The sequence below is a fragment of the Halichoerus grypus genome, chromosome 9, assembly GCF_964656455.1.
Source record: "Halichoerus grypus chromosome 9, mHalGry1.hap1.1, whole genome shotgun sequence".
NCBI classification, from domain to species: Eukaryota; Metazoa; Chordata; class Mammalia; order Carnivora; family Phocidae; genus Halichoerus; species Halichoerus grypus.
In genome coordinates this window covers 135,186,722-135,200,500 of record NC_135720.1, presented here as the reverse complement: position 1 = coordinate 135,200,500, position 13,779 = coordinate 135,186,722, and the positions used below count along the sequence as shown (strand labels likewise).

The 13,779-nt window shown below is 38.3% G+C and overlaps 1 protein-coding gene across 1 annotated transcript in view; it reads left to right on the top strand.

Annotated features, from left to right (window-relative positions):
- DEK (DEK proto-oncogene) overlaps positions 1-13,779 on the top strand; it is a 33,237-nt gene that overhangs the window by 11,317 nt on the left and 8,141 nt on the right. Inside the window, exon 7 of the mRNA XM_036078117.2 lies at positions 81-269. Coding sequence (XP_035934010.2) covers positions 81-269 — 189 coding nt within the window. The remainder of the gene's footprint in view (positions 1-80; positions 270-13,779) is intronic.

The following is a 13,779-nucleotide window of genomic DNA, read 5'->3' as shown; positions in this document are numbered from 1 at the left end:
ATGAGTTGATAAGTTATCAAAAATGATTGACTTGGAAATATAATAGCCCATTGGTGTTATCTTTATTTTATTGTACACAGCCATTGCCAAAATCTAAAAAAAGTTCTAGCAAAGGCAACAAAAAGGAACGGAACAGTTCTGGAATGGCAAGGAAAGCTAAGCGAACCAAATGTCCTGAAATTCTGTCAGATGAATCTAGCAGTGATGAAGACGAAAAGAAAAACAAGGAAGAGTCTTCGGATGATGAAGATAAAGAAAGTGAAGAGGAGGTAAAATGTTAGGTGTTTGTGGGGGTTTTTTTTCTCATTTTTTTCCATGGGGAGAGTTAAATGTTCTTGTCATGTGATAAGTATAGCCAGAAAGCAGTTTCTAGAAACTGTTAGTACCAAAATGGTTGTTTTTAATTCCAAAGATACAGAAATAGTTAAGAATAGATCTTTTCTTTCCCTTATGGAGCTTTTGGTTTTCTGGCCATGTGAGAGCCTGGAGTTGGAAGAGTGAGGTTGGCTGGATTTGAGCTGGACCTTGAAGATTAGAGTAGGTAAATGGGAAGGGGGGGGCAGTGCATATACTGAACAGGAACCCAAAGAAACAGATTGCTTAAGAATTTTTTATGTTAATATTTTATCATTGATTTGAGCCGTTTTCTGTTTTATGCAAAAAAGCAAGGGGTTTAAGGACCCCAGTTATTCTCAACCCATTGGGGATTATTTAATGAGCAAAACGGTGTTTGAAGTTTATTTGATGGGTGGGCAAGTTTTGTATCACTTAGGAATGCCCGCCATTTTCTTTTACATGGGCGTATCTGTAAAATTTTGAGAATATTTAGTTTCCCAAGTGAAACTTCAGGAAGAGAAGAGCTGCTGAACCATTTAAAAAGTTAGCTTTACCCTCTCCTTGATACATGTCCTCAGTAAAGGAGATGACTTCTTATTATAGCTCATAGTGTTTTGGTAGACTCTGTTTTTTTTCTTTTCCCCAGCACCCCTCTTTTTTATTATTATGTTAATCGCCATACATTACATCATTAGTTTTTGATGTAGTGTTCCATGATTCATTGTTTGCGTATAACATCCAGTGCTCCATTCAATACGTACCCTCTTTAATACCCATCACCAGGCTAACCCATCCTCCCACCCCCCTCCCCTCTAGAACACTGAGTTTGTTTCTCAGAGTCCATAGTCTGTCATGGTTCGTCTCCCCCTCTGATTTCCCCCCCTTCATTTTTCCCTTCCTACTATCTTCTTTTTTTTTTTTTTTTAACATATAATGTATTATTTGTTTCAGAGATACAGGTCTGTGATTCAGCAGTCTTACACAATTCACAGCGTTCACCATAGCACATACCCTCCCCAATGTCTATCACCCAGCCACCCCATCCCTCCCACCCCTCCATTCCAGCAACCCTCAGTTTGTTTCCTGAGATTAAGAATTCCTCATATCAGTGAGATCATATAATACATATCTTTCTCTGATTGACTTATTTCGCTCAGCATAATACCCTCCAGTTCCATCCATGTCGTTGCAAATGGCAAGATTTCATTCCTTTTGATGGCTGCATAATATTCCATTGTATATATATACACCATGTCTTCTTTATCCATTCATCTGTTGATGAACATCTTGGCTTTTTCCATAGTTTGGCTATTGTGGACATTGCTGCTATAAACATCGGGTCACTACATTTGTATCTTTGGGGTAAATACCCAGTAGTGCAATTGCTGGGTCGTATGGTAGCTCTATTTTCAACTTTTTGAGGAACCTCCATACTGTTCTCCAGAGTGGCTGCACCAGCTTGCATTCCCACCAACAGTGTAGGAGGGTTCCCCTTTCTCCGCATCCCCGCCAACATCTGTCATTTCCTGACTTGTTAATTTTAGTCATTCTGACTGGTGTGAGGTGGTATCTCATTGAGGTTTTGATTTGGATTTCCCTGATGCCGAGCGATATTGAACACTTTTTCATGTGTCTGTTGGCCATTTGGATGTCTTCTTTGGAAAAATGTCTGTTCATGTCTTCTGCCCATTTCTTGATTGGATTCTTTGTTCTTTGGGTGTTGAGTTTGATGAGTTCTTTATAGATTTTGGATACTAGCCCTTTATCTGATATGTCATTTGCAAATATCTTCTCCCATTCTGTCGGTTGTCTTTTGGTTTTGTTGACTGTTTCCTTTGCTTTGCAAAAGCTTTTTATCTTGATGAAATCCCAGTAGTTCATTTTTGCCCTTGCTTCCCTTGCCTTTGGCGATGTTTCTAGGAAGAAGTTGCTGCGGCTGAGGTCGAAGAGGTTGCTGCCTGTGTTCTCCTTTAGGATTTTGATGGACTCCTGTCTCACATTTAGGTCTTTCAACCATTTGGAGTCTATTTTTGTGTGTGGTGTAAGGAAATGGTCCAGTTTCATTCTTCTGCATGTGGCTGTCCAATTTTCCCGACACCATTTGTTGAAGAGACTGACTTTTTTCCATTGCACATTCTTTCCTGCTTTGTCAAAGATGAGTTGACCATAGAGTTGAGGGTCCATTTCTGGGCTCTCTATTCTGTTCCATTGATCTATGTGTCTGTTTTTGTGCCAGTACCATACTGTCTTGATGATGACAGCTTTGTAGTAGAGCTGGAAGTCTGGAATTGTGATGCCGCCAGCTTTGCTTTTCTTTTTCAACATTCCTCTGGCTATTCGGGGTCTTTTCTGGTTCCATACAGATTTTAGGATTATTTGTTCCTTTTCTTTGAAAAAAGTGGATGGTATTTTGATGGGGATTGCATTGAATGTGTCGATTGCTCTAGGTAGCATTGACATCTTCACAATATTTGTTCTTCCAATCCATGAGCATGGAACATTTTTCCATTTCTTTGTGTCTTCCTCAATTTCTTTCATGAGTATTTTATAGTTTTCTGAGTACGGATTCTTTGCCTCTTTGGTTAGATTTATTCCTAGGTATGTTATGGTTTTGGGTGCAGTTGTAAATGGGATCGACTCCTTAATTTCTCTTTCTTCTGTCTTGTTGTTGGTGTATAGAAATGCAACTGATTTCTGTGCATTGATTTTATATCCTGCCACTTTACTGAATTCCTGTATGAGTTCTAGCAGTTTTGGGGTGGAGTCTTTTGGGTTTTCCACATAAAGTATCCTGTCATCTGCAAAGAGTGAGAGTTTGACTTCTTCTTTGCCGATTTGGATGCCTTTTATTTCTTTTTGTTGTCTGATTGTTGTGGCTAGGGCTTCTAATACTATGTTGAATAGCAGTGGTGATAGTGGACATCCCTGCCGCGTTCCTGACCTTAGGGGGAAAGCTCTCAGTTTTTCCCCATTGAGAATGATATTTGCTGTGGGTTTTTCTTAGATGGCTTTTATGATATTGAGGTATCTACCCTCTATCCCTACACTCTGAGGAGTTTTGATTAAGAAAGGATGCTGTACTTTGTCAAATGCTTTTTCTGCATCTATTGAGAGGATCATATGGTTCTTGTTCTTTCTTTGATTGATGTATTGTATCACATTGATTTGCGGATGTTGAACCAACCTTGCAGCCCAGGGATAAATCCCACTTGGTCGTGGTGAATAATCCTTTTAATGTACTGTTGAATCCTGTTGGCTAGTATTTTGGTGAGAATTTTTGCATCCATGTTCATCAGGGATATTGGTCTGTAATATTCCTTTTTGATGGGGTCTTTGTCTGGTTTTGGGATCAAGGTAATGGTGGCCTCATAAAACAAGTTTGGAAGTTTTCCTTCCATTTCTGTTTTTTGGAACAGTTTCAGAAGAATAGGTATTAATTCTTCTTTAAAAGTTTGGTTGGTAGACTCTGTTTTAACTTTGTTTTGATGTCTCCTTCAGTTGTCAGAACTTGCTCTGTAAATTGGGTCATCTCCCTTGTCTTATTTAGGGACGTGATTAATTGGCTTGACTTTTTGGGCCAAGGTGATTCTTTCTTGTGGATTATAGAATGTTCGTGCATTATAGAATGTTTGCCCACTAGAGGACAGTAGCACCCTCCCCCACCCCCCCAAACCTCCAGTTGTGAATACCAAAAATGTCTTCAAACATTGCCAAATGTCCTTGGGGGTGGGGGCGGGAGGATCACCTCTAGTTGGTAACTACTGGATTAGAAGGAATAAAGATGTAATAAACTCTGATTTTATATGTGTGTGTATTTGTTTTTAGGTACTTAAAATCCATGATTATTTTAATGTCAGATTTTATAAAGACCTCTATAAAGCTAAGTATGAAATGCTTCATAATTTACAAAAGGATATTACAGGTCTAACAGGTATTTCATAATATATTTTTGGAGCAAGGGAAGATGAGTAATCTCAGCCCTAAGGTTTTTATGGAATAGATTTTAAGGACATCAAGAGGGAAACATGTTTGTTTATATGTGAATCTATAATAATAGCAATTTTGCAGTAATAATCATTCTCATTCAACAGATTCTGGGTTATTACTACATGTATTCACTATGCTTCCTAAAACCTTTTTAGAGGCAGATTTAAAGCATAAAAAGTTGTCATAGAATATAAACATCTAATTTTTCCATAGAGGCAATGTGATTATGAGCATGGGCTTTGGCAACTATCTGGGTACAAATCCCGTCTGTACCTTCGAGTATGACTTTGGGCAGATTACTTATAAACTCCATACCTCAGCTTCTCATCTGTAATATGGGGTTGATAACAGTACCAGCCTCAAAGGGTTTTCAGTGACTTTATTTAAAGCACTTAGAGCCGTGCTTTGCACAAGTACTATGTAAGTATTAGCTGCTGCTATTCCTATTAGTGTTAAGACAGCCTTTTATCATATGTAATATTCCTAAATCCAGTCTTCCTGTCATTACTAAGATGCAGGTTAAAAGGTGAGGGTACTTTATACTCATTTTCTTACTTGCTTTCCAGATTATTGTCCTATTCTAAGTAGAATTACTTGAAGCTTGTGAATGTAGATGACCTCTGATTTATAACCATATTGGTTCCTGGACAATGATCACAAGTGGAACTGTCCCACTTATAAATCAAAGCCTTTCTGCAGGACCATAAAAAAGGATCATTTGCTAGAAACCCAGGTCAAATGGTGAAAATCCACGTAAGAAAAAAAGAAAACACAAATAGGCTTTTACAGACATTATATGAAGTCACACAACATAAACGCTGTATCATAACGCTCTGTTCTCTGCTCTGGTTTTTCTACCTGGGCTGGTACTGACAAACTTCGTAAAATACGGTCCAGTAAGATCTGGACTGAGGAATACTTCTTTTTTTCTTTTCCTCGTAAGTCTATTTTTCATGGCTCTAAAGGCTATCTCAAATTTAGGACTATTCTCAAAATCTTTATTTCTGATTCTGTTCCTACGAAAGGTAAGTACTAGCAGTAGGAACAGAATTCCTATGGTAACTGTGTTTCCCCCCCCCTTTTTTTAAAGATTTTATTTATTTATTTGACAGAGAAAGACAGAGAGGGAACACAAGCAGGGGGAGTGGGAGAGGGAGAAGCAGGCTTCCCGCGGAGCAGGGAGCCCGATGCAGGGGCTCGATCCCAGGACCCTGGGATCATGACCTGAGCCGAAGGCAGATGCTTAATGACTGAGCCACCCAGGTGCCCGTTTTCCCTTATTTTTCCATTTTTTCAAGGACTCAGTTAAGTGTTAACTTCGTTAGGGACTTAATAAGTGGCATTGTTTTTGATTATTACTATGAAAGAACCTCTTCTTTTTTCTTTCTTTCTTTTTTTTTTTTTAAAGATTTTATTTATTTATTTGTCAGAGACAGAGACAGCGAGAGCAGGAACACAGCAGGGGGAGTGGGAGAGGGAGAAGCAGGCTTCCCACTGAGCAGGGAGCCCGATGTGGGACTCGATCCCAGGACCCTGGGATCACGACCCAAGCCGAAGGCAGCCGCTTAACGACTGAGCCACCCAGGCGCCCTTCTTTTTTCTTTAAGATTTTATTTGACACAGAGAGAGAGAGAGAGAGTGAGCGCACAAGCAGGGGGAGCAGCAGAGGGAGAGGGAGAAGCAGGCTCCCCGCTAAGCAAGGAGCCCAACGTGGGGCTTGATCCCAGGACCTTGGGATCATGACCTGAGCTGAAGGCAGCTGCCTAGCCAGCTGAGCCACCCAGGTGCCCCATGGACCTCTTTTTCTAAGAGGCCATAAAGAGGAGTTAAAGCTTGATTGGAGAAGTTGTGGATTGCCTGTAGATGGAATTTTTCTGTAGATTCTTTTCATAGAAAATTACTAAGTTAATATTATTCTGTTTATTTCCTGAGACAGACAGACTTTATAAATAAAAGACTTGTCCCCCCTTAATATTTTCTTGTTTTATTTTAGATTCTTGGAGTAAGTAACTATGAAGTTGGGTAGATTAATGTTGTCTTTGGTTTCTTCTGTAAATTGAGGGCTTTGGACTAAATAATATCATATTGCTAAAGTCGGGACTCTCAAGCAGAAATCCAGTTCAAGTTATAGTTGTCCCTTGACCAGTTACATGAGGTTGAGTGTTACTCATTCACCTGCTCATTTTCATACTTAGCTGTGTGGAAGACTAGGATATTTATAAGTAAATTTATTATCTCTTAAATGTAGTATTGAAGTCACTGAAAACCACATAGTTTAAAATAATTGTCAGGGTTTTTTAGTCTTTTGTAAGAATACGTGTCATATTTAAGCCTGTTAGCCTATAATTGGTAAGACATTTTGTTGGAGGTTCTCTGTACCTGGAGCTGTTTCTGTGATAGGCTGTGAGTGGTTCACGGCGGTTTTAAATCTTCCTTTTCTTTAGAAGTAACTCCAATAAGAAGTTGCTCTTTCCAAGAGTGACTTTATAAAAGAGCTGTTTTAAACTTATCATCTTGGCTCTTGGACATCTGCTTAGGGCAGTAGGAGGAGAGCAGTTTAGACTTAGGACGAAATTTCTTAAAAATGGGGGAATAGGAAAATGACAGATTTAGTTATTTTCTATACACTTATTCTGAAAATCATCTGGTTCCTATATTGGATTAGCATCTTTAGGAGAAGATTGCTAAAATGAACCAGTGAGATTAAACCATGCTTAGGTATGTCATTTACCACTGGTGTTAGACCTTAGGCATAGAGAAGTACTGGAGAGTACAGAAAGAAGTGCTTCCCACACTGGAGAACACAGTTCTGATAACCTCTTAGACCCTTAAAGGCATACTTAGTTTTTTAAAATTTATACTTCTGTTTTTCTTAGTGTTTTTATCACATTCTTATAGCTAGAAAAGTATACAACAAACTGAATTATTATTTGGTATTTAAAATTTATCTGAATGTTCCCATACGTATCAGGAATGTCTTCAACTGTAAATATGTAAAAACCTTACTAGTAATGTCTAAAATGGAAGTTCTTTTTTCTTTCATGACAAGAAATCCACAGACAGGCAATTTGGGGCCAGTACATCAGCTTGAGAAAGGTATCAGGAACTTGAATAACCCCTTTCTTCCTGAGCCACCATCTGCAAATGTGGCACTTAACCTCATGATCACAAGATGGTGGTTGTACCTTTAGGCATTAAATCCCTGCTCCAGATTGAGAAGAGCAAAGGGCTTTCTTCTAGTAATGTTTTCGCTTTTTTTTTTCTTCCCCAGAAGAGATGCCTCTTGCCAGAGATCTCCGTGTAAGTTGCCTTGGCCAGAACTTTACCACCTCTCTACCTCTAGCTGCAGGGGAGGCTGTGAGGTCCAGGTGGTAGCTTTCTTGCATCTGTGGAGGAAGGCAAATAAAGATGTTGAGTGAGCCATCCTACAATGTTTGCCAGATCAGAGAAACTTTCAGTTATAGTTTTTGGTAAACTTAAATATTTGGACCATTCAGGGAATTACTCGGTAGAAGTGGGAGAGTGAATGTAAAAGTTTTGTTAGTCCTTAATTATGTTCTAAAAAATAAGAATCCCCCTCCCACCTCCATCTCATAATTTGATCAGAGGATTTACAAAACCATATAAATTATTTTTTTTTAAAGAGTTTATTTATTTATTTGACAGAGAGAGACACAGCGAGAGAGGGAACACAAGTGGGGGGAGTAGGAGAGGGAGAAGCAGACTTCCCGCGGAGCAGGGAGCCCAATGCGGGGCTCGATCCCAGGATCCTGAGTTCATGACCTGAGCCGAAGGCAGTCGCTTAACTGAACCACCCAGGCACCCTCAAAACCATATAAATTATTAAAATCTTTTGCTGGAAGGCAAAGTTGAATAATCACCATAATAAAATCTTAGACTTAAATTTGCTTTCATAATCTTTTGTGAAATATAATGAGCCTCGCACATTCTTTACTCTTGGCACTCTTGAGTTTTCTCAGCCAAGTTGTTAAAAGAATAGTGTATTTTAAGCTAATTTTTATTTTGTTCATCTGTTCACCCAGTACAACCTTTCTGCTGTGAGGACAGGATTCTGGCTCTGTGACAGGCGTCTTTTTTGGAGACCCTCCTTCAAGAGCCCTGCTGCCTATAAAAGATAGGTAAGCCTTTTCTCCCAAGATTTTTTTTTTTTTTTTTGCCTTCCTTCAAAAAGTGCTTGTGTCATTCCTCTGATTCTATACCTTCACGGTTATCAGAGATACAGAAAATCCTCTTCAAATTTTAAAAAATTTCTATTACTAATCTTTTACAAAATTAGATCACAGTACATAGCACTATCTGAAATTGATGGCAGCTGTCAATTTTTGTCTGTTTCCCTTTTGTCTGTTTCGCATTAAAACTTACTACAATACTGGATGGTTCTGATTGAACCACTCACAGCAGATTCAAAAATAACAAGCCAGAATCTTAATAAATCCCATGACAATTTGGAAACTAGCCTTTTCTTGATTTTTTTTAAACTGAACCACCTAATTTTTTCCCGTATATTTTGATGAAAGACTCAAGTCTTGACTCTTGTTTGATTAAATAACAAAACATAGTTAACTCTCATGAGTACCTCCAACATTTTTCCTTTGTAATGCCACATAATGGGTTTGCTATAATTACTAAAATTTTCAAAATATTTTAAGAGAGATTTTAAGTTTTTTGTTTTTTTTGGACAGAGAGAGACCGCGAGAGAGGGAACACAAGCAGGGGGAGTAGGAGAGGGAGAAGCAGACTCCCCGCTGAGCAGGGAGCCCGATGCGGGGCTCGATCCCAGGACCCTGGGATCATGACCTGAGCCTAAGGCAGACGCTTAACAACTTAGCCACCCAGGCACCCCTTAAGAGAGATTTTAAAGCAGGGGTTTTTCATGTTACTACTTTTATATTATTCAGTTCAATAAATTGAGAGTACACTAAGTGCTGTTGAGGTTCCAGAAAATATTTTCTACCCAAATGCCATTTGAAAGATACTTAATATAGGATTCCAAAAGAAAATATTTCTATCTGTTGCTGAGGGAAAGCTTTGGAGAGCAATGATAGAAGTACCAGTTGAAACTGACCTTGGAGGAATAGAAAGGAAAGTTGGACATGTGGACAGAGATGGGGAGCGAGAAAGTCCAGGGTCCCTCTGACAGACACACTTGTTTGTGGTTAGGTAATGTGTCCCGAAGTAAAGCAGTGAGAGAGAAAGCTGGAGCAGTGTGCACTGAAGCCAGACTCTGGAGAACTCAGGAGGCTGGGCATTGGTATAAATGATAGATGCATCATTCTTGGTTATTCAAAATGATGCTCTTATTCTACCTGAATTTTGCTGAGAAGGAAAAAAGAGACCTGGCCTCTGTCTTCTAGGAACAGTCTACCTGGGGAGAGGAGTAAGCATTTCTTGGTAAATACAAGGAGCAGACTTACTGAGAATCTCCTTTGTGCCATGTACTTTCACATCTTATATCTAAGTCATTCTTGACTCCCAAGAGAAAGGATGATATATCCTCATATTTGCACTCCAAGGATATAATAAATACATATATATGTATTTTTTTAGTATTGAAGTACAGTTGACACACAATGTCACATTAGTTTCAGGTGTACACTAATATTTTTTAATGTCCGTATTACTCTTTCCAGAGCTGCTAGTTCATAGGCTTCTGTCTTCAGAGTTGTCTCTATAGAACTACTGATTTAGATCGAAATTTGATTTAAGCAATAGCTTTAGATAAGTTAATAAGTATTTATCCACTTCTGATTCTAAAAAAAAAAAAACTAAAAGCTGTTGACATAAATCTATAACTTAAGAAATTATCTTATTGACTAATTTATCTAGTTCCTGCCTTTAACCTATATAGCTCCAGTAATTTATAATCTAGACCAGGAATTGGCAACTATAGCCCTATACACCAGATCCGGCCTATTGCCTGTTTTTTTGTACAGCCTAGAAACTGAGGATGGTTTTCCATTTTTGAAATATTTGTTAAAATAAAAAATGAAGATTGCAACAGTAAGCACATGTAGGCAGCAAAGCCTAAATTAATTACCCTCTGGCACTTTATAGAGAAAGCTTGGTGAGAGATGCAGACTATAAATTTATCTATCATCTTAGAAGACTTATAGCTGGTGAGTCTGCTGCAGCGCTTTAAAAAAAATACATAGGTCCCCAGCCCTCACCCTTGATGATTTACCTAACGGTCTCTTTTCCTTCTCTTACATGTATAACCTTATAGGTAAGTTGTGCCAGAAGACAGTTATATTTAAAAATGAAAAAGTTTGGCTGCTGTTAGTAGCAAACATGTTCTCCTAGCAAGCGGAGTGGTGCTGATGACACAGAACCTCGGGGTTGGAGTAGATCTTGAACAGTTATCTAGTTTTCAAGAATCTTTTCCCATCTCCATCTTCCTAATAATTACATAGCAACCACTAAGTACTGGTTCTGAGCCGTGTGCTGGAGATCAAGAAACAAGACAGGGTCTCTGCGGTCAGCAGTCGTTGGTAGAAAGGGAGAAGTCAGAGATCGGGAGGAATAAAATAGAGTATAACTTAAAAGCTAAAAAGAGATTTGGACAAGATAATGTGGAGGCTCAGAGGATAAAGGGTATTCACCTCTTTCTAGGGACATGTGGGGAGCAAAGATCAGACAGGCAAGCTTCACAGGAGGTAACAATTTGAGCTTTTAAAGGATAAACAGGAGAGGTCAGCAGAGTGAGAGATTTGGTAAAAACTATACAAAATTGGATTACACTAAGGCCCATCTTAGCTTTAAAAAAAATTTCTAGAGAAATGATCCTGGGGCCTCTATAAAATTTGGAGGGTAAAAGACCAGAGAGCCCTAATACAGAGTTTGGTGATCCTTTGTTGCTATTTTGCATTTTCTGCCAACTTTTTTTATTGTTATCATTGGTAACATTTGTATGTAATGGAAAAAGTTAATTTTAAGAACATAAAGAGGTCATATCACTGGCTTATTTCTGTCATTTCAACTCTGGCTTAAAAGACATAGGTACGTTAGTCATTTCTATAAGCAACTATTCTATGGTAGGAGGCACACTGAACTTAAGAATCAGAGGTCTTGCTTCTTACTGTCTGTAAGGCATCGGCTCTCAACTACTCAGATACGGTTTCCTCCTTTGTAGTGAAATAAACTGTTTTGTCTTTGGATTTTTTTTTTTTTTTTTTAGCTCGTATAAGATAGTGTACTAAAGAGATGCCTTTTTCCTTTTCCTTTTAATTACATTTTAACCACGTCCTGGGTTCAGAGTATAAGTAAACCATACCCTAAAAACGATACAGAGGTGAACATGACAAATATTTAAATGGCTGCTCTAGGCCCAACATTTTTAAGGTTGCCGGGGACGGATAGAGCTAATAAATAAGGCCGCCGGGTCTGTTCTCATGGAGATTGTCAAATACACCCTTAAGAAACTTCTGATAGGGTGGGAAAACAGGCTAGTTTTAATAACTAGTTTTAATAACTAGTTTAATAAAGCTGTATATTAAATGTTTTCTCTGCTACCTTATATTTATTTACTCATTTGATCCTCACAACAATTCTACAGATATGGCCACAGTTCATCGAATCTCCGATGCCTACAAGGCATCATTTTAATGTAAATTATAAAATGCACCCCAGTCAGATACTGCTGAGATGAGAAAATGTGAAAAAAAAAATGTTAAATTCAGCAAAGTCTGGTATTATTACCTCCATTTTACAGATGAGGAAACAGGCCCAGGGAAGGTAAGTGATTTGCTTGAGAATACAAAATTGGTCGGTAGTGGAGTCAGGATTTGAACCGGGAAATTTGGCTCTGAAACCTGTGTTCTTATTCATTGCCTCACATGAAGTAGGGATACATGAATTGTAGGCCAAGTACTGTGGGACCACAGATTAATCAGTTGGTGATAAAATGAAAGATTCAGAGGGGGTGGCTGGATTTGGACTCATGCGTGAGATTTTTCTGAGGAGAGGAGGGAAGTGAGGTAATGAGGATTTGAAAGTTCCTGTAGAGTATAAGTGGGCACGCTTTCACTCTCCTCCGCTCTCCCCGGGCCTCTTTACCTCCAAAATACCAGATTATTCACCTTACTTACCAGAAACTGTCCATTGTGTCCCAGTACCAAGGTCCTTTGGGATGCCCCATTTTTCATAGTGACCTCTTCTATACATACCTAAAACTTATCATTAGGGCAACGGAGGTGATTCTTGACATCGGCAAGGCTAGTGGGAGTTAGTCTGATTGCCTCTCTGCTCAAGATGAAACCTGAAGATATGTGGTTCTGTAGAGTTTGATTATTTTACTACTCCATTTTCACTGCTACTCCATGCCAACAACATTTATCACTTTGAATTCCTACCTTCAATTTGTCACAGAATAACTTGTAACTGGTTACTAAAGATAAGTGAAATCCGGTATAAATAACATAGTTTATTATAACAGGGATGTTTGTGGGTCCAGTAAAATCTACGAGAATATAATGAAATAAGCACAATACATCATGGTTAGTTAACAGAGTCTATCTTACTGCTTTGGTTCTGTGTATCTATTCTTTATATGTGCCTTGCTTTCAAAGAAAACTTTAAAACTTCCAAGTTACTACATGTGTTTAATGAAAGAATTCCTTTACAAAAGGAAGCACTCATAATGGTAATAATAGCTAATATTCATTAACCATTTCCTATGAGCCTGGCACCATACTAATGATGTAATGTATGGTGATTAACATAATAAAATAAAATTTTTAAAAAAAAGTACTTTCCATGTGTTAATGCATTTATTAAGTACTATTACATTTCCCTCATTTTGTAAATAAGGGAACTGGGGCCAGAAACTGAAACCAGGCAGCTAGCCTCCAGAGCCCACACTCTTACCTGTTAGGTTTCTGTAGTGCGTGTGACCATATGTTTACAGTGTTTCTCTTAATAGGCTAGTTGTTCACTTAAAAAACTGGGGAACACTGTCTCTGCTAGAAGATGATGTGAGATATAGAAAGAAGCATAGTTTTAATTCTGTGTTGTCCAGTGGTGACATCTTGTGGAGATGGCTTAATTATCCTTTATCACTGTGAATTTTTATACTTTGTCAAACTAGCACTACTCCTGATTTGCAGGTTTTAAAATGGCGCCATATTGTGTGCCTTCTAAACTTTTAATGACAGCTATATACCGTGGCCTTAAAAGGCTCTGGAAGTATTTTAAGTATGTGATTCTAATTATCTAATTTGGATGGGGATCAAGTAATAATGCTTATAATGTTCTTATCCCTTGCTCACCCTCCTCAACCCTTTCTTATTTTCTTGTATTTTAATCACCTACAGATCCAGATTTTATGAAACTTTGACTAAAATGTGATACATAATAGTGATTATTTTGTGTATTAAATACACCAACAGAACTTAGGAAATTTTAGGATTCCCTTTTAAAGTTTAGTGTGGTTCTTCTGAA